At 41.1% G+C, this 27,518-nt stretch overlaps 1 protein-coding gene across 8 annotated transcripts; it reads left to right on the top strand.

Annotated features, from left to right (window-relative positions):
- Positions 1-1,513: 1,513 nt before the first annotated feature.
- On the top strand, positions 1,514-22,374 carry ints1 (integrator complex subunit 1). 8 transcript variants are annotated; one of them, XM_038703834.1, is made up of 48 exons: positions 1,514-1,762; positions 2,099-2,187; positions 2,296-2,586; positions 2,683-2,879; positions 3,287-3,424; positions 3,520-3,679; positions 3,779-3,884; positions 4,017-4,242; positions 4,625-4,770; positions 4,858-4,999; positions 5,184-5,360; positions 5,445-5,553; positions 5,642-5,762; positions 5,864-5,941; positions 6,031-6,185; positions 6,364-6,460; positions 6,549-6,640; positions 6,751-6,811; positions 6,899-7,096; positions 7,342-7,471; positions 8,553-8,732; positions 8,913-9,062; positions 9,147-9,326; positions 9,431-9,544; positions 9,656-9,823; positions 10,132-10,243; positions 10,318-10,476; positions 10,564-10,710; positions 10,808-10,906; positions 11,141-11,265; positions 11,481-11,735; positions 11,835-11,994; positions 12,080-12,211; positions 12,712-12,880; positions 13,818-13,944; positions 14,054-14,169; positions 14,292-14,379; positions 14,520-14,770; positions 16,296-16,425; positions 16,978-17,111; positions 18,210-18,402; positions 18,515-18,639; positions 18,756-18,865; positions 19,351-19,464; positions 20,438-20,508; positions 20,600-20,691; positions 20,873-20,982; positions 21,189-22,374. In XM_038703834.1, exons 2-48 carry the CDS (start codon positions 2,133-2,135, stop codon positions 21,302-21,304), a joined length of 6,606 nt encoding a protein of 2,201 aa, XP_038559762.1. In that variant the 5' UTR covers positions 1,514-1,762; positions 2,099-2,132; the 3' UTR covers positions 21,305-22,374. The 8 variants fall into 8 exon arrangements, with proteins under 8 accessions (XP_038559762.1, XP_038559803.1, XP_038559794.1 ...); XM_038703875.1 differs by having other exon boundaries at positions 2,059-2,187; positions 4,056-4,242; positions 9,431-9,535; XM_038703866.1 differs by having other exon boundaries at positions 2,059-2,187; positions 4,056-4,242.
- The last annotated feature ends 5,144 nt before the right edge of the window (positions 22,375-27,518 follow it).

Genomic DNA, 27,518 nt, shown 5'->3' with positions numbered 1-27,518 from the left:
TGGTTTCTTGAACATGACAATGAGTTCACGTACTAAAATGGCCCCCACAGTCACCAGATCTCAACCCAATAGAGTCTTTGGGATGTGGTGGAACGGGAGCTTCGTGCCCTGGATGTGCATCCCACAAATCTCCATCAACTGCAAGATGCTATCCTATCAATATGGGCCAACATTTCTAAAGAATGCTTTCAGCACCTTGTTGAATCAATGCCACGTAAAATTAAGGCAGTTCTGAAGGCGAAAGGGGGTCAAACACAGTATTAGTATGGTGTTCCTAATAATCCTTTAGGTGAGTGTATATAAGCCATGCCATAAACAATATACATGTTCATTATTTATATATAATAAAAATCAGATTAATTCAACACAAAGCTCCCAAAACTGCCGGTGCAAATGCAAGAAACTCTTGTGATTGTGTTGTCTTTACAATTGTATTTTAGTACACATAGCTTGCACTTTTCTTGTTGTAGAAGAAAAATGTAATTAGAAAAATAGATTATTTGTGCAACTCATGAACTGTTCATTATGATTATGGTATGGCAAAATATCTGCTGAATATTATCTGCTGAAACTAGTGATGTGGAAAAAGCTTTCCAAAGCATTGGCTGAACCACATGAAAGCAACCAAGATTAAAATGACTCATTGTACAAAATGACTCCACAAAATAAACAAAATGACTCTTTGTACACATGGATTAAGTGAAAGACCCCAAGAAACTGTCAGTCAGAATATAAGAGAACTCACTGCTGTGATTTGTGGTGTTTTCATAAGGTCTAATATTAATAGTCTCCAGTTATATCCTGGGTATGATCCGTTTTATTTGTCAGTAAGTTAAGAAAAAAAAGTATGACTCTTTAGTGACCTCTAGTGGCCACCGGGCGTCACTATGTATACGTGGGTTTGAAAGTTTTACTTTGAAAGTGTTATCCGGATGTTTAACTATGCCTCTACCTGGCAATGTGATCTAACTTGTTATTGAAGCTGTACTTACCCACTGTGACCACTAGAGGGCAAACACATCGGGTTAATTTGCGCCACACCTACACCATGGCGAAACCACACAGTCTGTATAAGAAGGGCGAGACCCATGGCTTATACCTTATACACGACCCTCCGGTGGTTTTAGTACACAATTACACCTAAATCTATTATTAAATTTTCAGCATAGGAATGCCACTATCCAGTGGGCGAATAGCTGGTGCGTCTGTGTTGATACTACGTGTGTTTACAATAATGACCTCTGGTGGTAACCGTGTGTAACTACAACCAAGTTAACGTCAAGTTAGACACAATAGGCATAATGATACGTCCGGTAAAGGATTTCACAGTAGAACGTTTTAAAGACTCATATACACTCATGACAATTGATCATCTCCACGAATGCCAAAACATACCGTGAATGTATCCATAGCAAAACAGTGAGAGAAAATTAGGTTAATCTGGTATCGAATAGTGAAACATCACCACCTGAAAGTTCCTGGCACTAGGTGGCGGTGTGCCATTTTATGTTTGTTAGCAAACAACCTTGATACGGAGAAGAAGCCATTATGGCTCACACTGCCTGATAGCTTTGAGTCGGCAAACCTATTTTTTTCTTTAAAGTGCACCGTTCAGATCAGTTTAATGAGACCGAATAAATATGTGAGCCACTTTTAATTGAAGTGTGTTCTTTTGCAGGCCAATTAACGCTAGTTCACGGTCAGTACTACGCCTGACACCGTTAAGCTAACGTTAGCTGAAGTTGCTAAGAGCCGCATATCTGTAAGTGAAGTTTAGCATTATTTGTTGTCGTTAGCGCAGCAGTTTGTGTCCAGTGTTTAGTACAGATGTTATTAACACTATGTAGACTGGACACAGCCTTTTTGTCTGTGATTTGTGCTTTAGGTCCTTAAGGCTCATGTTGATTTCCTTGCCAAGTGACTGGTTAATTTATTGCGATTTAGGCTCTTAACGTTAACGTTACATAGCTAATTGATGTTAGCTCTGTCCGTTAGGTTAACGCTACCGTAGCTAACGTTCGTAAACGTGTGCATTTTACGTGTTTTTCTCCTACACAGACTGCTCTAAGGTAGGTAATGTCACCCTCTTAACGTGCAGTGACTTTGGTTTTGACGTGTGACTGTTGGTCAAGATGAATCGTCCAAAGCCTACAACTCTCAGGCGCCCCAGTGCTGCAAAACCATCAGGTAAAAATGCCAACCCATGTGTCATCTAAGTGTTGCTTTAAGCTCAAGATAGTAGCACTAGCAAAGCAGTAGAAAATCACATCTTACTGTGACGGCTGCTTTTCCCAGGTCATCCTCCACCAGGAGATTTCATTGCTCTCGGATCAAAGAGCCAGGGTGGAGAGCCCAAAGCCCCTGCTGTCCTCCTGAAGCCAGCATCCACTGGTTTACCTGCTGACCGTAAGAGAGAGACTTCCTCCACTCTGCCCTCCTCATCAGGTCTGTCCAGCCTCGCCAAGCGGCCCAAACTATCCACCACCCCTCCAGTCAGTGCTCTGGGACGACTCGCTGATGTCGCAGCTGTGGACAAGAGAGCAATATCACCCTCTATTAAGGAGCCATCAGTGATACCCATTGAAGGTAAATCAGTGGCTAACACAGAAATGGCTACAGTAGTTATCTTGCATATTTCACATGGTCATAGCTGCAAGTTAAAACACCTCTTTTTTATTGTAGTGTCACCTGCAGTGCTGCTGGATGAGATTGAAGCTGCAGAGTCTGAAGGAAATGATGATCGCATTGAGGGGCTGCTGTGTGGGGCAGTGAAACAACTCAAGATGAACCGAGCCAAGCCTGACATAACACTGTACCTCAGTCTCATGTTCCTGGCCAAAATCAAGCCCAACGTTTTTGCTACTGAAGGAATTATTGAGGTAAGATTTCTAATGCGATGATATTGTGATACATGTGCCTAGTGAACAATGATGGCTGTCAATACACATGTTTCCTTAGCCTCAGTTTGTTTTGTTAATTCCAAAATAGTGAAGTAGTAGGTAGTTTTGGAGTCTCTGTCTTAGTAAATGATTTATTCATGCACATCCACCTATCTTTTAATTTCAGTCTTTTAGTGGTTTTATTTATTCTTAACAGATGAGTCTTTTGCTTTACTGTTATATAACTTACTAACTAAACTGCTAACTAAAGAGTTGGCTAAAACACTTTTGATATTGAATAAAGACATTGTTAGATAGCCTTGCAAAGAAATCTTCGTCAAAGTGAACTGGTGTTGGAATTTGACTGGATCTGAATTACTTTCCACCTGTTTCACTCTTGTCTCAAGGCCTTGTGCAGCCTCCTGCGTCGTGATGCTTCAATCAACTTTAAAGCAAAGGGGAACAGCCTTGTGTCTGTTCTTGCTTGCAATCTGCTGATGGCAGCCTATGAGGAGGACGAGAACTGGCCAGAGATCTTTGTTAAAGTGAGGATCTCTCCTAAACAGTCAACACTGCTTTAAAATACCTTTTTTTTTAACAATGATTTATTTCATCTACTCAATATTTAATATATTTTCAGGTGTACATTGAGGACTCTCTGGGGGAAAGGATCTGGGTTGACAGTTCTCACTGTAAGAATTTTGTTGACAATATCCAGACTGCTTTTGGGACAAAGATGCCGCCTAAGAGTATGCTGCTGCAGGCTGATACTACCCGCTCTGGTGGAGATCTCAGTGCAGGTACAGTTACACTGAGAAAACACACTCGCTTGTTGGGTGTTAGGATTGCTGATGCAGGAAACAAGTGCTCATTGGTTTATGCTGCGTCTGGGTTTTTAGGTAGCAGCCCTCATCCCTCAACCCCCGACGAGGACGACAGCCAGACTGAATTGCTGATAGCAGAGGAGAAACTAAGCCCTGAGGATGATGGGCAGATTATGCCAAGGTGAGAAAGTTACCCATACAGAAATGAGGGATGCTACAGTGTACATGATGATAAGATGTTAATATTTTATTAACTTAATACAGTTGAATGATTTATCATAATTCTTGCAAATGCTTTACTGACCATTCCTAGACCATTCTGTCTTTTGTCTCACCCTCTGGCTTACTGCAGGTATGAAGAACTGGCAGATAGCGTGGAGGACTACGTTCTCGACGTCCTCAGGGATCAGCTGAACCGCAGGCAGCCGATGGACAACGTCTCCAGAAACCTGCTGCGTCTGCTCACAGCCACGTGTGGTTACAAAGAGGCACGGCTCATGGCTGTGCAACGGCTGGAGATGTGGCTCCAGAACCCAAAGGTGAGTAGCAGATATCTTGGAATAAAATATAAATGCAATGCTCCATTTCCCAGCACCTCACTGGCTGTAATTTCTGTCCGCAACCTGTTGTAAAATACTGTATTTGGTGAGGAAATTACAGTGTGATGGCGGCAGTCCTGCAGTAACAGATAATTTGTCACAGTATCTTTGTAAATGATAGTGACACGCTTATAATGGCAAAAAAAAAGCACTATCAAGCCATGTATGCTGGTATAAATATTAAAGTACATTCTGTTGCACGATTGCTACCAATGTATTCATTATTAAATGCAAGAGACACAACAATATACTGCAATATTGCAAACATTTTCTATATTATATATGGCATTAACTCTCTTTCTTTATTTTTGGGTGTGCACAGCTGACTCGTCCAGCTCAAGACCTCCTCATGTCTTTATGTATGAATTGCAACAGCCATGGAGCAGATGACATGGAAGTGGTCTCCAACCTGATCAAAATCCGACTCAAACCGAAAGTCCTCCTCAACCACTACATGCTGTGTGTCAGGTCCGTGGAGTCTTTTTTTGTTTTCTACTAACATATTGTTACACCCGTTGTCTTACACTAACCGGTGCTTTGGCTCTGATCCTCCAGGGAGCTGCTCAACGCACACAGAGACAACCTGGCCACTATGGTGAAGCTGGTGATCTTCAATGAGCTGTCCAATGCCAGGAATCCCAACAACATGCAGGTCCTCCACACAGTGCTGCAGCACAGCCCAGAGCAGGCTCCAAAGGTAAAACTAGAGACTTTGAAATTTGAATAAAAAGTAGTTTTTAGGTAATGAAATTATGTTATTATTGTATATCATCATTAGTTTCAGGTTTCATTTGTTTGGCTTCTAAAATCTGTGTTTTATATTGTATGGTTTTCGCAATATCAGCATTCTCCTTCTTCATCTTCTTCCTTTGTGTCTGCAGTTCTTGGCGATGGTGTTCCAGGACCTGTTAACCAATAAGGATGACTACCTCCGTGCCTCCCGAGCCTTGCTGAGAGAAATCATCAAACAGACCAAGCATGAGATCAACTTCCAGTCCTTCTGCTTTGGTTTAATGCAGGAGAGAAAGGAGGCCACCTATGTGGACATGGAATTCAAAGTAAGTTAATGTGGAAATCTGTCATTTCAGCTTTAATTTTCATGTATTTACACTTTGAACTGTTTATCCTCGTCCCTCCCATAGGAGCGTTTTGTTATCCAGGTGACGGATTTACTGACTGTCTCCATGATGTTGGGCATCACCGCTCAGGTCAAAGAAGCTGGCATTGCATGGGACAAAGGAGAGAAGAAGAGTGAGCGCTGTTGTTCTGACAATGTATTTGTTAACCACTACATGCATGATGCGTGGTTTAGCCTTAACACCCTTCTGGTTTGTTTCAGATCTGGAGATCCTCAGGTCATTTCAGAGTCAGATAGCTGCCATCCAGAGAGACGCTGTGTGGTGGCTTCACACTGTGGTACCTACCATCAGCAAAGTTGGCGCAAAAGACTACGTTCACTGGTTAGTAACTGCATGTCCCTGATGTGATTATTTTTCAGACTGCCCAAGCTGTTCAAGGTTTCAGCTGCTTTAAACATGAGTTATCTCTTCCATGTTCGCAGCCTTCACAAAGTGCTTTTCACAGAGCAGCCAGAGACATATTACAAGTGGGACAACTGGCCTCCAGAGAGTGACAGAAAGTGAGGTTTCCTCTATTATTCAAAATAAATCATGTTTTCTTTTCACTGTATCCAGCACTGACACTTCTAAAATTTTTTATTTTATTCAGCTTTTTCCTTCGCCTCTGCTCTGAGGTGCCTTTGCTGGAAGACACACTGATGCGCATTCTGGTGATCGGGCTGTCACGAGATTTGCCCCTGGGCCCAGCTGATGCTATGGAGCTCGCAGATCACCTGGTTAAGAGGGCTGCGGGAGTTTCTGATGGTGTGTGAAGACCCACGTAGGCTGTAACTGTTTATAATACAACCAGGGCGGTGTATGTTACTCTGACAGAATATTTGGTTAAAGAGCAGCCAACTTTAGTCTTTCAAGGGGCAACTCCATATTCACATCTTATCGTGTCAAGTCAGCAGAATGCATGCAGCTGTTTCTTTTTGAACAGATCTGGAGGTCCTGAAAGTGGAGAGGATTCAGCTCATCGATGCAGTGCTGAATCTGTGTACATACCACCACCCAGAGAACATTCAGCTGCCTGCAGGGTACTTCAACTTTCTTTACAACAGTCTTTACTAGCTTTTAGGAACACTTTCACATCAGAAAAATAACAAAAGACTCTTAATGTTTAAGGTACCAACCGCCAAATTTGGCAATATCCACACTGTATTGGAAGGCATGGCTGCTGCTGCTTGTGGTGGCAGCATTTAATCCTCAGAAAATAGGTACAGGACTTAGTTTTCTATGTTGCATACATATAAGTAGCTATTTTATATATTCTAAGCTATTAAATATTTTGTATTAATATATTGTCATGACATTTTTTCCCCTTTAGGTTTGGCTGCCTGGGATGGCTATCCTACACTGAAAATGCTCATGGAGATGGTTATGACAAAGTAGGAGATGCTTGTCATTTAGAATAAAATACTTTTTTAAGATAATGCTGAACAACTAATAATGCACATCTCTCTGTGCTTCCACAGTAACTATACCTACCCTCCATGCACCGTTGCGGACGAGGACACAAAGACGGAGATGATCAACAGGGAGCTGCAGATCTCCCAGAGAGAGAAACAAGAGATCCTGGCCTTTGAGAGCCACTTGGCAGCAGCCTCCACCAAGCAGACCATCACGGAGAGCAACAGCTTGCTGTTGTCTCAGCTTACCAGTCTGGATCCACAGTAAGAAACCAAGAGGAATTATCTCATACACCGTGTAGATAGTTGATTGAATTGTATTTTAGTCACTCAAATTCAACTCATCAATCAACTTCGCATGGCCATAGGAGTCAAACACTCCCCTTTCTTTAGATTAGTTGGAGGACAGTGAGCACACACTGTCCTGTATTCCCACATGACCTTTTAAAATCTTGATGAAAGTGTTCTTAAAGCTGTGTGACTGGAGGACGTTTTTTGTTTGTGTTCAGGGGTCCTCCTCGTCGACCTCCCCCTCAAGTCCAGGAGCAGGTAAAAACCCTCAACCAGTCTCTGCGTCTGGGACATCTTCTCTGCCGCAGCCGCAACCCAGACTTTCTCCTCAACATCATCCAGAGACAGGTAATGGCCATGTAGCAAAAACACTGGTGGAGAACATAAATTGAGCCTGATGAAGAAATAATCAGTGTTTCCCCTAGAATGGAGTTATAGCAGCAGAAAGAAGCAACATTTTTGTAAAACCCCAACACAACATGTCTCAGTAGCATTGCTCTTGTGTCCATGAGCATGTGATGCACATTAGAATAGCTTAAAACTGCAGTGTTTTCCCATAGTTTAATGTGAGCTTTAGATTAATGTTTTGGTGATGTTATGTTTTCCAATGAAAAATATGTAATTTCACATCATATTGGGCTGTTATTTTCACCATATCTTTGAACAAATAGTTGGAAAAGCTAGAGCAGCTAATAAATAAACAACACCCAAAGATCAGTCTACTGGAGGAACTACAACCTTTAGATCTGAAGAAAGTAATTTGGTTGGTTCTGTTGTGATTTTACAGTGACAGCATGTTTACAGGCACAGCATGTTTTGGGCATCACCCCTAAGCCTTAACGGCAGGAAAACCCTTTTAATATGACCTCAGAATCATTATAGATACGACTGTTCATGTTTGCCTTTTGTGTCTTCATTTTACAGCTTCTGACATTCATCTGTAGACATTAATATAAAAAATAGGCAACATGAGAAACCTCCTCCCTTCTGAGGTTAGCTTAAAAGGACTAGTTTGCATCACTAATTAGCTTTACTAACCTCAGCTCCTCCAGTCACCTCCATCCTTTCTTTTCCAAAACCACTTTTTCAGACTGAAAACCGACAAATAATTTAATCAGTCTGTACAGGACAGAGCTGCAGGCTACATCAGTTTAGTCCAAGTTTGTACCTGATGTTCTCAACATTGGACAAGTAGGCAGTAATAAAATACAGCTTCCAGTTACTTTCTATAAATTGAGCTAATGTTAAGTTACATAGCAGCTATGTAGCTGCTGTAGAAGCTGCTCAGCCTGAAGGGGGAGGGGAGATGTTAGCTAACTTGGCGCTAACCAGCTTCACCGCTGCTCCTGAATGCTTATAGAGGAAACACTGCATATCATCTCCTTCACTGTGTGTCCTGAAACTGTGGTGCATTCTGAATCCTTCACAGGCTTCCTCTCAGTCAATGCCATGGTTGGCAGATTTGGTCCAGTCCAGTGAGGGGTCCTTGGATGTGCTTCCAGTGCAGTGCCTGTGTGAATTCCTTTTACATGATGCTGCGGATGACAGTCTGCCAATAGAGGATGATGAAGAGGGAGAGAGCAAAGAGCAGAAAGCCAAGAAGAGACAAGTATGTTTATTATACCAGTCAGGAATTACTTAATTTCTTAATGACTGGTCTTTTATTCAGTGTTGGTCTCAAATGAACATTCTGCATGCTAAATTTATAATTGTGCTTATTTATATTTACTTGCAACCTGGTATTACTGACTCTTGACTAATATCGTATTAATAACGCTCTTCCTGTTAGAGACAACAAAAGCAAAGGCAGCTACTTGGACGGCTCCAGGATCTTTTGTTAGGTCCTAAGGCTGACGAACAGACAACATGTGAAGTGCTGGACTACTTCCTGCGCCGTCTCAGCTCTTCCCAGGTGGCATCGAGAGTGCTTGCCATGAAGGTACTGTATTGGAAGCAGAAGACATCATCTCTAAGTAGCATTGTGTGTTTAAAAATTCCATTTGCGTGACCTGTTTGTGTGCAGGGTTTGGCATTGGTGCTGAGTGAAGGGGGCTTAAAAGATGGAGAGGAGCGGGACCAGCCTATGGAAGAAGACTCAGCAGATGCTGAGCTCTTGCCAGGGTACCAGTGGCTGCTACAAGACCTCCCAAAGCTCCCCTTGTTTGACAGCGTCCGAGGCATGACTTCCACTGCTCTGCAGCAGGTCAGTCTGACTCGACAGTGAAATGGGGATAAATGTACCCCTTTTAGGCAGATTGATGAGTAGGAGTGTGAAGGGTGTGTCTCTGTCTGTCTGTTACCTTGAAGGCAATTCACATGGAGACAGACCCACAGACGATCAGTGCCTATCTAATCTACCTGTCCCAGCATGCACCAGTGGAGGAGCAGGCTTCTCATAATGACCTGGCTCTGGTAATCACGGCGAGTTGCTTAAATTACATTTACATTACATGCTTTTCTTTAATCTTCAAATCAGTTTTGTTTTCATGGAGCAGTGCTGAAATGGATCTTACCCTCTATCACCCTTTACAGGACGTTGCCCGGCTAATCGTCGAGCGTTCCACCATCATGAACAGCCTGTTTTCCAAACATTCCTGCAGGCCTGAGTCAAATGCTGTGCTCAGTGCATTCCTCACCATCTTCTCCACATACATCAGGAGGATGAGGAAGACCAAAGAGGGAGAGGATCTTTACAGCTGGGTGAGCACTAGCAAGAGTTATGTTACTAACTGAACTACATCGTCATTTACATTATGGCTACCTTTTTATTGATCCTCTCATTGGGAAAAAAAATAAAAATAAGATGCAAGTTCCACATCCCCTAAACTATTCTTGCAATCAAAAACATGCAAAGTTTTGGGCCAAGTGCCATGACAATATTCCAGTGATGAAATGCGCTTTGAGTCTGCAACTGATGTTTCATCATCAATTGAAGATGAATCTGTTTTATGTCTGTCTGTAGCATAAAAGGGAGCGTAATTAAGCTTGACGAACTTTTTTTTTTTTAGTCCGAATCTCAGGACCAGGTGTTTCTACGTTGGACCACAGGAGAGACTGCGACAATGCACATTCTCGTCGTCCATGCAATGGTTATCCTGCTGACTCTGGGGCCACCCAAAGGTAGCCCTGTTCACATTACAGTTCAATGTTTGCAATGTTAAAAGGGTTGTAAGAACCATTGTGTTTTTTTACAGGAGAGAGTGATTTCTACGCTCTTTTGGACATTTGGTTTCCCGACAAGAAACCTCTTCCCACTGCCTTCCTGGTGGACACCTCAGAAGAGGCCCTTCTGCTGCCTGATTGGTTGAAACTGAGGATGATCAGATCAGAGGTCTCTAGATTGGTTGACGCAGGTACAACTTTGTACACATAAATGTGTGTTGCTCACCATGTAAATAAATGTTTGCTTTTTAACTGAACAACACATGTGTTTCCCCCAGCTTTGCAAGACCTGGAGCCTCAGCAGCTGCTGCTGTTTGTACAGTCCTTTGGCATTCCAGTATCCAGCATGAGTAAACTGCTGCAGTACTTGGACCAGGCTGTCTCCCATGATCCACAGACGCTGGAACAGAACATCATGGACAAGCGTAAGAGAGATCCTACTTTTGAAATCGTTTAAGATTTAGAGATTTATAGTCATAAAATATTACTGATTTATCTCTTTGTGGTTTTATCTTGCAATAGACTACATGGCCCACCTGGTTGAAGTGCAGCATGAGCGAGGTGCCACTGGGGGGCACACTTTCCATGCATTACTGAGCTCCTCTCTTCCTCCAGACAGAGGTTGGTGACTTTAGCCTCCAAATGGTTGTTTATGTGCAATTTCAGCTTTATATTATTTGACACTTTACATTTAAGTCATTGTCTCATGTTTGGTTAGATGTTTAGATCACTAGAATTAAAACATTTTGATAACTCACAATATTGTAAATGTGTTTTAACAATATTAAGAATTGGCATCTTATGTATGAACATAATCTAAATTAGTCCATGTCCTGACTACATCCATCCTGACAGATTCTGCTGAAACAAGTAAGGCCAAAGTTACTGTAGAAACGCCCCACAGCTCTGTGAAGATGAGAGCAGCCAGTCAGCTTCCTGCAGTCGGGCCTGACGACGATCTCACTGGCATGTTGCTTCAGGTGGGATTTATTGCTGCTTGGGTCTAATTATTTTGTGGTGGTATTAGTCTTTTTGGATAACATGTGGTTAAAAACACAATTACTTGTGGGCTAAATGTCAGTTGTTGATTACATGCAATTTCACCTGTAAACAAATGTTTCTTCCGTTAGTCCAAGCTGATGTTGAGTCACCTTTTTCTCAAATGCCCTGTTTTGTCTTTTCTTTGCTAACACAGATATTCCCCTTAAACGTGGACCCTCGCTGGCATGGCCCCCCTCCCAGCACGCTCTCTCTGGCCTTGCAACAGGCCCTGGCTAAAGAGCTGATGCGGGCCAAGCAGGGCCACATTCAGCAGGGTGGGTTGGCTTTTCGGCTCCTACAGGCTATTGCAGCCCTGCTCACCTCTGCTCATGCAGCACCTATTGTTATGTCAATGCACCGCAGCCATGCCCTCTCCTGCCCTCTCATGCGCCAACTTCACCTTTACCAGGTAAGGCTCGCTGACAATCATTGCACAACTCCATGTTGATTCAAAACGCTGGAATGTAATGTTTTCTTATTTCTCCTGCTTGATATCTGTTTCTTCCAGCGTCTTGTGTCCAAGGACATTGCGTTCTCCTCACTATTCCTTAAGGTCGTTGTCGAGATGTTAATATGGCTAGACAACCCAACTGTGGAGGCAGGACCACTAAAGACTCTGCTCAAATCCTTCGCTGGTCAGACCTCTCACAAACACAGGCACAATGATGGTGAGCACTTCAACTCTTTATCTTTTCAAATGTTGATTCAGTCATTTTATACAAACAGTGAGTGACAAGTGTCTCTACCCTGCAGTGCGTACAGGTTTCCTCCACCTGGCTGAGGCTTTGGCTTATCACAGAGATACTGATGTACTCCTGAGAGCCATCATTGCAATGCTGAGAGCTGGAGAGAGATGCAATGCAGAAGCAGAGCTCATTGGAAAAGGTATTTTTGGAATCATTATGTTGACGTGAATGTGCTTTTGTTTACATCAAATTTAATGTTTCAAATATTTATCAAATATTCAGTTGATTGACAGAAAGTTTATTGTTTTACCCAGGTAGAAAGTTTTTTTTATAACTCTGTTTAGCAGTGACTGACAATGACCTCTTGACTTGTTACAGTGAAGGGGGTTTGGTATGTTTTCAGTACAGCAAAAGTAACAAGTACCGTACAGGAGCCTGTACAACACAAAACAAACAGTGCTTTGCATTCAAAAGTAGAACCAAAAACAGTAGCTTGAATTGAGAACAAAACCTCTGGTGGATTGTTGGATAGACCATGAACTGAATCAGAAGCCTCATACTGAAAGATTCATATTATACAATGTGTTGTTACACCCATAGTTCGCTGCCACTAAAACATTTAGTTTTCTTGCATAAGGATGAATAATGGTAGTCCAAAGCCTATTTATTACTAAGAATGCTGTTTTTATTATAATCCAGTGTTACAAGGGCTGATGGAGGTGAGGTCACCGTATTTGGAGGAGCTCCTGTCTCTGCTGATGACTGTTGGTACACAGAACGGGACAGCTGGCCCTGTTGCCACGGTGATTTCCTTGCTGCTTCAGGAAAGTGAGGAGCGAGCTGTGAAAAAGGAAGTGGATTCTAACAAGTGAGCGCCGCAATTCAATATCCCTCTCAAGTCATGCAAGACTGTGGCCTTGTACTCTGAAACTGCTAATGGATTTTGGTTCGGAAAGGTTTAATTGGTTTTGCAGCTTTACAGATTCATTTGCTGTGAAAATCATAGAACAGTTTACAAAATCTTTTCTGTGTTCACTGCCAATGAGGCAGGTACATACTGGTTGCTCTTTGGTCCAAGGAGTGAAAGTAGATGGAGTGATTGTATTTATTTGTGCAGTGTTGGGCAAGTTACTCAGAAATTGTAATAAGTTACTCTTATTACTCCTTACAAATGTAATATTACTTTACTTATTACTGGGTATTTAAAGTAACTAGTTACGTTCCTATATTACTTTCGCTTTTTCAACTGACAACAATGTTCTTTGCATCTTTCATTGTGACACAATAATGGCTAATATAATGGAAAGAACGCCTCTCTCCCTCGTTCTCCATTCTTCCTTTAGCTTTTTGGCTAACAGCTGAATTGAACAACATAAGGTACGGTGCCGCTGATCTGCCGCTCAGTCATTCACGCCAAGGATGGTGCGATCTGTTAACGCAGTAACGTAGTGTTACTTGGATTAGTACCTGTAATATTATTACTGTTTTGGAAATGGTAATTGCTTGACGAGTTACTGCCCAACCCTAGTGCTGAATACTGTCTGTCTATTGTTCGAAAAGGGAGTGTTTTGGTTTAACTGTAGAAGCCATTTCTGAAACATTTTGTATCACCAAGTGACTCAACAGTAATGGGAAAATTTTGGATTTGTTGGTTGTAATGAACCCACCACACACTGAGCACACGAACACTGGGCATAAGGTCTTTAGCTCAGTTGCACATTATCTTCCTGAGGACTTGATTAAGGCTATGGGAATTTAATAGATGTTCAGTCACATCTCTAACCTTTCAGTCTCACCTTTGCCAGCAGCTCTGAGGTGACAAAGTCAGGACTGAGCTCTGGGCTACTGGTTGATTGGCTGGAGCATCTTGACCCTGAGGTCACTTCAGTATGTCCAGACCTTCAACAAAAACTGCTATTCGCCCTCAACAAGGTAAGATAAGCATTGCCTGCAGATGAAGTCCTTCTCTTGTCTTATCACACTAACTAGTGTTTGCTCTGCGGTACTGATGCATCTTTTCTTACTATTTCTCTTATTTCAGGCACGTGGAACCCCCGCCTACAGGCCTTATCTTTTGGCCTTGCTTACACATCAGTCAAACTGGTCCACCCTCCTCCAGTGTATCAGTGCTCTTCTCAGCAAGTGCAGAGACTACAAGTACACAATTGGTTTAAAACATCTGTTTTGTGTGACTAATAGATTAATGTGATGAGATTTTATTGAGAATTATATTTCTTACAGTGAGAGATTATTTTAACGGTCTGTGTAACATTTTTCAGACTTGACCCATCATCAGCCCTGGATTTCCTGTGGGCGTGCAGCCACATCCCGCGTATCTGGCAAGGACGTGATCAGAAGATCCCCCAAGTAAGATCATAAGCCTGTATACCCGTATAAGTCCCTAGCCGTCACACTTTTTTTTCTCCTGCGTTTTTGATGAAGCCTAAGTCAGAGGGAGTTCATTCTGCTGAAGCTAATGACTCTTGTCTTTTTTTTTGTTTGTGCAGAAGAAAACAGAGAAGTTTGTGCTGCGACTCACCTCGGAGGAGCTCATCAGCCTGGTCGACCTGATCTTGTCAGAGTCGGAGCTCAACAGTCGCGACTCACCCCACGATGACAAAAGCAGCTTGGACCAGGCCTCCTGCTCCCTCATCCAGTCCAGGCTACCCCTCCTTCACTCCTACTGCAGTGGAGATCTAGAAAATATCAAGAAAGTGTCAGAGTACCTCATCAACTGCACAAAAAAATGGGAGGACAGGTAAGGTGTATGATATTTGTCATCTAGTATGTTAATTGTTTCAACACCCATCTTCGGGTGCAACTTGAGGAAAGTTTTTTGAATTGTGAAATTGGGTAGGGGCTACACAAATAAGTGTCTTGACTTCTATTCACATATCTTTCCTCTTCTCTCTATCTCATCCCTCCACATTTGAAGACACATTTTGTTGTATAAGGTTCACCAAAGTGGCAGCCCATCCATTTCGACACATTGTATTGTTCTTTCTAATTAGCACAAATGCGGACAGTCCATTTTTAACTGTTATGGTGTTCTGATAAACTTGGGGTAAATCGCACAAGATTTTCCTTCTCAGTGCAGATGAACTTTTTAGACTTCCTCTGTCAGCCACAATGCCATGGACCAGGGAAAACTCGATAATTAGGTCTATTGGTGTGAAATTAAAACCAGCAGAAGTCGTCTGTACTGTGATCTCTTTAAAAGCTCAGTGTATTATAATGAAGCCAAGAGGATTAAGGCTGAAGCTCTAAACTTGCCTGTGTTGTGAATTCCTGCTCTGACTTAGCTGTCAGAGATCAGGGTGCAACTCTTTGTGGAGGCAAACCCTCCTTTCATGAATATGTCTCTGGTTATTAAACCACTTTAATGAGGAAACTTTGGCCAAGGTCAAGCAAAATTAGCTTCCGAATTACAGTATTTTAAGTACAGCTAAGCTGTCTGGTAAAATTGTTGCCAGTGAACATGTGGTAGGATAAAAACATGTTGAAAGTAAAGGGTTTTGGCCTTGTGTAGAATAAACACGTGATTGTATGTTGAGCATTCTTCTTGTGAAACCTTGCTGTCAGATAAGCTGGTGTTTATTCCAATTACACACCAACTATTGAACAACAAGCAGACTCTTTACTCTTGGTCAAGGTCGCTCTGATTTGCTTAATTCGTAGCTGTAAAAAATTAGTTAGACAAGTTAGTAGACATGACAAGCGCCTTAGAGGATGTTATGAAACCACAACAACTTCAAGGCAAATGCCTCAGAATTACATTATGCTATTCATGTGTCTAGTTTGTATTAATGTACATTAATTACTGTCGCTTGTAGACAGAAACAATAGAGAACTGCTTTATTGTGCTCTCTAATCTGTGATCTCATATCAGCTCTGTTGGTAATCCTGAAAGAGGTGGAGAAAGTGAAAAGGTAATTTTTCTGTCAAGCTGGGAATATTGTTTACTTTATAATGTTAGTCTTACTATAGAGTAAAGCTCACTTTGAGTTGAAAAGCTGTGACAAACTTTCTGTGGCTGCACAAAATTGTTCAGCCATTCACTGTCAATTAAATAGCTTCAAGCTACACAACTCAATAACATCAGGGATTACAGTCTTGATTGTTATGTTACTAAGCTTCTAGCTTTACCGTGGACAGCTGAACAGTCCTAAGCCAATAATAAAAATGCATTTTCCTAAAGTGAATGGCATATTCCTGTAGTTAGTGCCTTCTCTCAAAACCACAGGATACAGTATACATCCCATTTTGTTTATTTTATCTTTCAGTGCAATGAGTAAGCGGTGCCAGAACTTGCTGCTGCAGATCTATTTGCACTTCCCTGAAGTCATCCAGCACATTACCCTGCCTGAAGGCACCCTCAGCAGTGGGGGAGCTGCATACGGCAGCAGCTGCAAGGTAAAGATGTCTTGTCTGTTTCCTAGATGCGATAGTTCTTACCATCTAAATGTAAGTGATTTTGTAGTGACATTTGAATTTGTAAGTCCTGTTACCATGGTATAATGATATGTTTATTTATTCCTCTTGTGAATTAATAGAGATGTCATACTGTAATTAGTCTAGAGGCTCTTCATATTAAGTAAAATATCTACTTACGTTAAGTAGGCGCTTCCCTAAATAAACATGGATATTACACAGTAAAAACAGATTTTGTAATTGTAAAATTAAGCCCTGGACAAACAGTAGCAAGTACACTAGAATTCCAAAGCTTGTCACAAAATAGGTCATAAGTCATGACCAACAGCCTTCACTGAGCTCCTTAAATTGCACACACCACAGGAAGCAATCATAATGCGGAAAATTGGGATTTGATGTCATGACCATCTTCATAAAAAAACAATTTTGTCTGTTGTTGACATCTCAAAGAAAAAATTACAACAATGAATTGTGATATGAAATTCAATGTGATGCTTCACAGTATGGTATATACTTATTGTGTGTTTTTCACAGCTTGATGTCTTGGTGCATCGCCTGGTCACACTGCTTGCTGATATAGGAGACTCAAAGTCTGCTGAGAGCCGTGTGTCTGATGCCAACCTTGCATGTAGGAAGCTGGCTGTGTCACACCCTGTACTTTTGCTCAGGTGAGAAAAAACTAGGTGGTACTCCTATGTAGTAGTGTTTGGGGATTTAGTCTACAAATATTAGATCTTCTGTTGCCATAGGCCAAGTAGGGCTGCAGCTAACGATGATTTTAGTATTCGAAGCTTCGATAGATTATTTCAATGATTCATGGATGCGTCGTTTAAGAAGTACTTTTGCTTGGCGGCGGCGGAGCTGTGCACGTTTATAGGTGATATTTCCGTTCACACAACTTGCCGTCATATGATGGGAGTCTTGAAGTCGTTGTTGCGTTCACACTAGGTGACTTATCGGTGACAGGGACACACACACACACACACACACACAAGAGCTGACGGGTGTGTCACCCAACGCCGGTCTCCAAACCACGTTTTGTCAAGAAAACACGTGAAATGTGAAACGGGAAATGAGCGATCCTGCACACGAAACAGCTGTTTGTTATTATAATGAAGGATAGATTAGCACACGCAGGTTGCAGGAAACGTCTGAGCTACAGAGAGAGTTGCAAGTGAGTTAAAAGGTGCAGCTCCCGACACCCAGCTAACTCATGACTGTGAGGTTACAACTCACGGGCCAAAAAGGAAAACAACAAACGCACGTGTGCACATTTTCAGCTGAGGACAGCGGCTTACTTTGGCTAGCCTTCAACTCAACAATCAATCATGAATTCAGTTAAATGCTAAATGCTGTTACTGTTACCTTGTATGTGGTCAGCTGGCAGAAGACCGGCTGCTTTCTGATAAGGCACACAAGTTTCGTTTTAAGGTGGACTGACGGTAAAATTACAGAGTTGCTGTTTTCTTTAGCTTGAAATAATTCCATACTTTGGACACTTTATTCTTTGTCCCTCTCTATTTTCTCTCTCTTCCTTCACTTTGCAAACGGCGCCATCATAATCACGTCGTGTTCACAGCGTAAGCAAGATGTGCGACAGTAATAAATGTCCCTGCGAAACACTGCTGTATAATTAAATGGATTAAACGAAGCATCGATGCAAATAATTTGTGTCTAAGCATTTTATTAATCGATTTTATCGATTTAATCGATGAATCGTTTCAGCCCTAAGGCCAAGTGCTTCCTTTTCTTTGTTTTTTTTCCAGACACCTGCCTATGATCGCAGGTCTCTTACACGGTCGCATTCACCTAAACATACAGGAGTTTAGGCAGCAAAACCACATGACGTTCTTTAGCAACGCGCTCGCCATCCTGGAGCTGCTGCAGCCGCTTGTTTTCCACAGCGACCACCAGAGGGCGCTTCAGGACTGCCTTCTGTCCTTTATGAAGGTCCTTCAGGTGGGCTCACACTGTCAAATATTCACCATAGATTTCAGGATTGAGATCAGACGTAACTACTTGTTTTAATGAGTGTCAAATCATGTATGAACATACATCTTTCTACTTGTAGAACTTCCAGAGGACACGCTATCCGTTAGTCTTCATCAACAAGTTTTTGCAGTTCACACAGAAGTACATCGCTCACGATGCAGCAGCTGCCATTCCCTACTTACAGAAGCACTCTGACATCTTGCAGTAAGTATATCATGGCAAAAATATTTTTTGCAAGATGGCAAACCATGCATGAGTTTACTTTATTTACAGCAACTATGGCTTTGTTAGAAATTTAGTTTTGCTGTTTTTCCTGCCAGGGTGATGTGTGCAGAAAACCCAGACCTGGTTCAACTGAAATCTCTGCTGGCTGGACTCACTTTGCCAGTGAGAACTTCTTCTGCAGAGGTTGCGCCAGAAGAGAGAGATGGTAAGCACATGAGGGTTTTCTGAATTCATGGTTACTGAGCCTATGTCTAACTGAAACATAAGAAAAACTAATTAATCCCCCTTGTGGGAAATTATCTTTACAGTCTGATTAGTGTTTTAATACACACACACACACACACACACACACACACACACACACACACACACACACACACACACGAGATATCTATACAGGCTGTTGAAGTAGAGAGATATTAGAGTGATGAATTTCCCTGAGCGATCAAGAGTTAGATGCCTTGCACAAGGGTACCTTGGCAGAGCCCTCTGTATCGCCTGATCCATGCTGGACTGAACAAGTCCAAGTCCTTGTGGACTGAGCTACTGCTGCTCATTTAAATCTTAAAAAATAAATATTCAATAAATTCAATAATTTACTTATGTCTTGATATTTGGTGCCACTGCTGTGCTCTTTTCTTGGAAACGTCTGTACAATTTTGGTAAATAATTGTTTCTTCTCTTCACCAGACGACTTGGCCACAGGTTCTCTGCCCCTTGTTAACATATCTGCCTCAGTTTCACTAAGTGCGGCAGACATGACAATGTACCTGAAAAAGATGTCGAGAGGAGAGGCAGTTGAGGGTAACTATCATATCTCTGCAGCAATTTCACATGTATAAATTAGGGATGAAACAATTACCGGTTTAACGGTAAACCATGGTAAAATTCCCGATGGTTATTATTACCGTACACATTTTAATTACCATGATAACCAGGTACGGTTACCACACTGTTATAATCTCACAGCAAACACTGTCCAGCGTCTCCCAGAAGCAGGCGCGCAAGTGCAGAATGCAACGTGGGTTTGTTTGGGTCAATGACAACACAGCGGAAGACAGCGCTACGGAGATTTTTCAGTCACTCTGAAGTCCGGTCGTATTTTAGTTTTTATGAGAGCGCTGAGGGAAACTTGACTGAAGAAAATAACCTTACAGTGAACGCAGTGTGAGTTAACTTTTAGCTTTGGTCTCTCCGACTTGCTAACAGCGTGTAAACTGAAGCTCTCAGTGTTGCTGCTCTTGTAAAACGCTACACGTTGTTCTGTTGCTGTGTGCGTCGTGTGTTGGCAGAGTCTATTCGTCCACTGCACATGATAACACGTTACGCTGTTTAGTCAACCAGCCAGCATATCTATAAATGCTACAGGCTCCTCTGTATTTGTCAGTTTTTGGGCTCATTGCAGTTACTATCACTGTCTTCTAAAGACTTATTTGTTTTCATGTAATTGTCCACGGGACATTGTATTGCCTATATAATATAAAATCTTCATAATGCACAATTAGATGATTTTTATTTGTTTACAAAAGGTAGGCTATTTGCTGTTGTTGTTTTATTTTTTATGCAAACAAAATGGCAATTGTATTTGTAGTTTTCAATATAAAACTTGTTCAAATGGTTTCAGTGTGTATCAGTACATTTTAATTGTTTTTGGCACATTTTTACAATACCGTGACAATACTGATAACCGTGATCATTTTGGTAACTATAATCATGAAATGAAATTTTCATACCGTTTCATCCCTAGTATAAATGCTGTATCATTTATTTGCTATAGATGTGTTGGAAGTGTTGACAGAGGTGGATGAGAAGTCAAGGAGGAGCCCAGAGATCATCCAGTACTTCATTGTGAGTCATAAACAACAGAAATAAAGAAAAGGTCAAGTGTAGTACCTCGATGTGTAACATGTCGATCACCACCTTATGTCACTGTTTGTAGAATGATCTGCAGAGACTCATGGTTTCCTCTGAGGAGTTGTGTCGGAACATGGCCTTCACTCTGGCGCTGCGCTGCATCCAGAATAATCCCTGGTAAGTTTGCAGCACTCTGGGACAAATCAACCACAGCAAGCATGCTGGAACTAAGAGGACATATGTGGAAATAAATAAAGAAGATCTATCAATCAATGTTCAGTCCACCTGTCTGCATACTTTCATTTGTTACCATTTGTTGCTCTTCACGATGTAATAATGTATGTTTTCAATGGTGCAGCCTGGCAACAGACTTCCTGCCAACTTTCATGTACTGTATGGGCAGTGGTAGCTTCGACGTGGTACAGACGGCTCTCAGGAATCTTCCAGAATATGTGCTTCTCTGTCAAGGTAAGCGAATACTCTTTAGTCAGATTCTCGTTGACAGTGATCTGATAAGAAGCAGTTACTGCCGTCCGTGTCAGTCTCATCTTATAATCGCATGACCATGCAACATTTTCTCTGCAATGTGGTTTAACGAAGCATGCACCCAAGGTCCTAATCAGAGTCACACATCCATCGCTGCATGTTGTAATGTGCTTTTTTCCTCCTCACAGAACACGCGGACATCTTACTCCACAAGGCGTTTTTAGTCGGCATCTATGGACAAATTGACACCAGTTCAATGATCTCAGAGTCTATGAAGGTCCTTCACATGGAGGCAACAACATAACAACCAACAAGTGTACAACTCCACATCCCCCCCGTTGAGAATGGTGTCATTTATTTTCTGCATTCCAGAGCTAAATTTTTTTTTATTGCCTTTAGTTCAAACATTGCTGTAATTGATAAAGACACATTAACGAACTCTGTGGCTCGTCAGAGGTACAGATTAAGGATCCTCCAGTGAGTTGCTAGCTACCAGTAATATAATAACTTCTGGATAATTCAGTGAGTTCAAATAATGTATTAAAATTCCCTCTAAATGAGTTGAAAATGTAATTATTGAAACTGTAAAAATCCTGTTATTGTAATAATGCCACAATTAGTGCATTTATTACTTCTTTAGGGATGTAAGTCATTTTGACTGATGATGTAATGATACATTAACCAATAATGAAAAAAGATAAGGAGAATATTAGGTGGTGTTATTATAGAATCAGTTAACGACACTGAATATACGGAATTGGAGTCAGAGTCAACAAAACCTATTCAATGAATATTGAAATAATAAATATTTTAGTTTTTTTTTTAATGGTTTAATTAAATTTAAATTAAAATGACTGTTATTGCATTTCAAACATTTAGAGGGAGTTTTTGCAGTTATTATATTACTAACAGATACATTATTACAAACTACAGAGTTTCAGCTTTTTAATAGTTTGAAAACAAAATATCAACATTATTGTACTGTTGAAAAGCTGACAGTAAGCTTAATTTGTAGTTTTTTAAATGAACATGTAAAAGACAAAAGCCCCCATCCAGTGATATATCAGTATGGTAGCAATTTTGCTATAATTTTACATAAAAAAACAAACGAGTGTCCAAGTCTGACTTGATACCAAATGCTATTGGAATGTCTCACTGTATTACTTAAGGGATGTAATTTAGTAACTTTACTGACTTTCAAATTCAAAAAAGACAAAGAAGCCAAAATGACCAAATGTGGCATTGTCTGAATGCAATTCTGAATTCCTTAAATATTTGAAAAGAAATGTTAATTTTTTATGTGACAATGCCCTTGTGTTACTTGAACACCATCTGTGAGGCACCAACTCAATAAAGTAACAATAATATTTGGAATATGCATTTTTTTTTTTTTTTTTTTTGTTCAGCTTTACCTGACAGAAAGTTAATTTTGTAGCATATTTCAGCAGTTAACCACTGTAGTTCAGGAATTCAATGGAGACATTTCACCACAGTTAAATTGGAAAGCAGTTTAAAGTGGAAATTGTAAAAACACAAATTTCATGAGATGCCATTATTACCTTTCAGAAAAATTTTTTTAGCACCTCAAACAAGATTGAAGGGGGGAAAATAAATGCTGCGAGGTTTGTGGCTTTTCATTTCATTCCAATAATTTTTGGATCCTGATAAAACTGGAAGCAGCTGTCATGGGTACGCTTGCTCTTCACTGGCGTGTAACAGACAAATTAAAGGCACGATGCACATGCTGTGATGGAAACCATTTTGCCATGAAAGTGTCAGTTGTTTTGCCCAGTGCCACTGACTTCATCCGAAAACCTCTTGATAGTGTCAAACGGACAAGTTAAACAACGCGTAGTCATGCCGGTAAACTAGGAAAGTGGAAGTCCCTATTGATAGTAAATTAACCATGGTGGTAATTGTTCAATCACACAGACCAAAGGGTGCTTTGAAGACGTGATGGGGGTAAGCCATTTTAAAGCTCAGACTGCTGCTGGTGTTTTGTTACATAGGAGGACATGAAGATGTAGCCAGAGCATGGTTTACAATTCTCACTGAGGGTGAGACATGCCCACACTGGTGGGTCAGTGGAATCTATCATTCAGAAAGAATAAGCATTCAATAAGACACATGGGCAGGATGGCTGAAAACCGGTTGTCTCAGACTACATTAATGCAGTTTTTCTTGAGATGTAGCACAGTAAACAAGGCTAGAGGTCAAAATACTTTAAAGTTTCATCTATAACTGCCAACTTAAGGCAGGTGTAAAACAAGGACAAAATGAAAACCAGGTTTCCAGGTAACTGTATTGGCAACAAAAAAAATATATAGGCTTATTTTGTGACAGAAGTCGTACAGCATTAAAATCCAAGATACTTTGAATATATTATATATGTGCCTTTTGTCTTCTGAACCCTCGTGATGCCTCCAAATCCCCTTTAATGAATATGTAGTCACACGTCCATCCCTATAATTAACGTTATTCATATGTAAACCCAATCATGTCCTACCCATCGTGCCTTAGACTTGCTGGTCTTTCTCTGCTGGCTCTTTCTGATGTGTTAATTGCACCTGTATGGTGTCCTATAACTAGCCAAAAGCTCTGTTTATAGTTATCAATCAACTTACTACACAAGTCCAAGCAGCCTGGGCTCTTGGTCAGGCGCCAGCATCCTATTGGCTGGGCAGCAGTGAGGCGGAACAGAGATGAATGACAGCTAACGAGGAAGTGGTGGGAGGGGTGTGGAGGGAGGTGGGGTGGGGTTGTTGCTGAATAGTCTGAGGGACCACTGACAAGTTAACAACCTCTGCCTTTATTCATCATGCTAGGCTGGATACCCTCAAATGCAGCTGCTACAAGCTAACCGCTCATTTGTTCATGCTGAACATTTTGCTGCATGGTAATAAAATATCTTCATAGTACATTAGTAGAAAGTAACTAAGTACATTTAGTCAAGTACAGTTGTGAGGTATCTGTATGTTATCTGCTACTTTATACTTGTACTCCACTCAGTGTTCAGAGGTAGAATATCCACTTTTTACTCATGTATTTATTCGACATCTTTAGTTTTGCTACTTGTTACTTTTCAGATTAACATTTTACATAAAAAAAAAAAAACTCATTTCAATCTTACAAAATACAGAACGAGTGGCTTCAATCCTTTTTGGTTTGTCGCCCCTTACAAAAAAGCAGTGTCTAGTTTGGGCCCCATGTCATGTTTCAGATGTCGTGCAGTTCCAACAAAGATTCCCCTTCTAAACTTCACAGATAGGTTCATTTGAATAGCTGTTCAAGAACCAAAACATTTTAATTGTCTAATATTTCACATACATTCCATAAAAAAGTAAAAAAATCCAAAATATGAACTTCAGTATTTCTTCTTTCCTTCTGTATGAATCCTCTCCGGATGAGCTTGTACTAAACTACCAAACTGCATATAAAGTAGAAGTTAAAATTTTGCCTACACATTTTGGCATCACTCAAAGGGGACATTTCTGTACGAGTACTTTCACTTCACACTTTTAGCAAATTTTGCTGATAGTAATTGGGTATTTAAACCCACTTTTGCGTTAAATGTTGAATGCACTTGTAACTTGTAATGGAGTATTTTAACATTGAATAAGTCTTCCTGCACTGACCATGGGAATGTTAGATTGCAAAATATTTTTCCCAAAAGCAGTGGTTGTCAGTGGGTCATCCTGCCCATGTGAAAGTGGACAGTGAATATGCAGCGAGCAGGAATGCGGCCAGCGGAGGTGTATCAGCTACAGGAGGGGCCCTGATGTGCCGCTACCTGCCCATACACATCTGTCTGCTCTCCGTCTTCCTCTCAATGGCACCCTCGCCTTAGATCATCTCCTCTTGCTCCACGCTTGAGTTGCACTTGGCTTGCGTGGAAAAAATGTGGACCGTCTCTCGCCTCTCTTCTCCCTGGCACTTTGATGTCTCAAGTGTGATTGCTCTTGGATTGTGGCTGCTTTCCCTTGAAGGTTTTGACATGAAAAGCAGGCTGGGCTCTCAGGTTTATCCCATGGCCAGTGATCCAGGACTAAAACAATCAGCGTGCTCACTGTGGGATACTATTACCAAGGAGAGTGAGGCACCAAGCATAGGGGCTTCCTCAGCCATGAAATACACCTTTCTTCCAAGTTACAAACACATTTTAGGTGTGTTGATTGAATTATACCAATCCATGCTCCCATTAATAGATTTAAGTTTTAAGTTTTTGCAGGCAGTTAACACTAAAATACATATGCAAGCAGCCAGAGAATACATTCCCAGTGTGTTTGCACAGAGGTGGACGACTGAAATGATTCAACATTTGTAATGAATTAAAAAGAAATGAGGGCAGTAATTGCAGTTAAGATTGACCCAATCTGATAAGTATGATAATGTGACATGTCATTAACAGCAGAGGCATAAGTGACAACCCTTAAGCTTCACTTACACTTTCATTAAATATTGATCTTATCTGTGCTCATTGCTGTTCCAGCCTGCAAATTACACCAGATAGATACATTCCCATGACAGTGGAGCTGATGATAATCATCCATCTTTGCGTGACATTTGGCAGAACTCTTGTTTTATGGGCTCAAGTGCCATTGTAGTGGATGAGAAAGAATAATAATGTGCAGTGTTCACGATCTACATTATGTGAGATTGTATCTTATCACACTGAGGGCAGAGTGTGATAGTTAATCCACTTCAGCCAAGTCTGTCAAGGAAAAAAGGGGGGAAATAGCCCACGTCATTTAATTCAAATTTCAACTAATTGAAAGTGTTTTTCTGCAACAAATTATATTTTATTTTGGGTACAATTAATATCTTTATAATAACAATGTATCCGAATGTGAAAAGGGACACTTGTAGCGATGAAAATCTTTGGCTTTACAGAGCCCACAACTTTATTGCTTTAGTTCACTCTTACAGCTCTCATAGCGTTATTTTCAGCTACACCAGGCAGCTGTTTTCATTGAAACCACTGTGCCTTCCAAATGGCAGGAATACACGGTTAGCGGCTAGATGGTGAAGATAGTAGAGCATTTAGAGCCAGAGATATTTCCACAAAAAGAGCTCATGACTCCAAATGAATGATAATATCAAACCGTATCTGCTTGATATGTAAATAAGAAACTTTTTCTAAAAACGTTCACCATAATCAACTTAAAAGGTGATAATACACTCACCTGCCACTTTATTAGGTACACCTCGTTAGTAACGGGTTGGACGCCCTTAAGAAACGCCTCAATTCAGATTTATCGGCTACACATCCATGATGCAAATCTCCCGTTCCACCACAACCCAAAGGTGCTCTATTGGATTGGGATTTGGTGACTGCGGAGGCTATTGGAGTACAGTGAACTCACTGTCATGCTCAGAAAAACAGTTTGAGATGATTTGAGCTTTGTGACATGGTGCATCATCCTGCTGGAAGTAGCTATCAGAAGATGGATACACTGTGGTCATAAAGGGATGGACATGGTCAGCAACAATACTCAGGTAGGCTCATGTTTAGACAGTGCTCAATTGGTACTAAGGTGCAAAGAAAATTACCAATTACAAGCTAGGATGGATCCATGCTTTCATGTTGTTTATGTCAAATTCTGACCCTACCATCTGAATGTCGCAGCTGAAATCGTGACTCATCAGACCAGGCAACATTTTTCCAATCTTCTATTGTCCAATTTTGTGGAGCCTGGATGAATTGTAGCCCCAGTTTCCTGTTCTTAGCTGACAGGAGTGGCAGCTTCAAGGTTCGATGTGTTGTGCAATCAGAGAATGTATTCTGCATACTTTGGTTGTAACGAGTGGTTATTTGAGTTATCGTTGCCTATTCTGCCCATTCTCCTCTGACATCAACAAGGCATTTAGTCCACACAGCTGCACCACACTGGGTATATTCTCTTTTTCGGGCCATCCTCTGTAAACACTAGAGATGGTTGTGTGTGAAAATTCCAGTAGATCAGCAGTTTCTGAAAATCTCAGACCAGCCCGTCTGGCACCAACAACCATGCCACGTTCAAAGTCACTTAAATCCCCTTTCTTCCCCATTCTGATGCTCGGTTTGAACTTCAGCAAGTTGTCTGGACCACATCTACATGCCTAAATGCATTGAGTTGCTGCCATGTAATTGACCGATTAGCTATTTGTGGTAACAAGCAACAAAGCAAGTACCTAATAAAGTGGCCAGTGACTGTATGTCAATGTTGTGTTCACAACTTACATCTGCTACCGTGGCCAAAAGGTGTTTTTTTTTCTTCATAAAATAATTCAACAGGAGGCTGAAGTTTCTACATCACAATTGTGTAAGTTGCACATTGGACCATGATTGGCTTCCAAACAAGATGTCACAAAATCATGCTTGAGTGTACATGTCATACACTCAGATTTAAGCACAGAGAAGCTTTCTCTCTCCAGCAGATAAACGTGAACACAGAACCGTGAACCTTCTATTGTTAAACTTTTATCATACATCATTCTGCACAGTGACAGTCAAATATCCAAGTGAAGTAGCAATAAGC

This window comes from Micropterus salmoides, unplaced genomic scaffold (genome assembly GCF_014851395.1).
Source record: "Micropterus salmoides isolate LMB-PRFRI ecotype aquatic unplaced genomic scaffold, ASM1485139v1 Ms_hic_scaffold_10, whole genome shotgun sequence".
NCBI lineage: Eukaryota > Metazoa > Chordata > Actinopteri > Centrarchiformes > Centrarchidae > Micropterus > Micropterus salmoides.
This window is presented reverse-complemented; position numbering and strand designations above follow the sequence as displayed.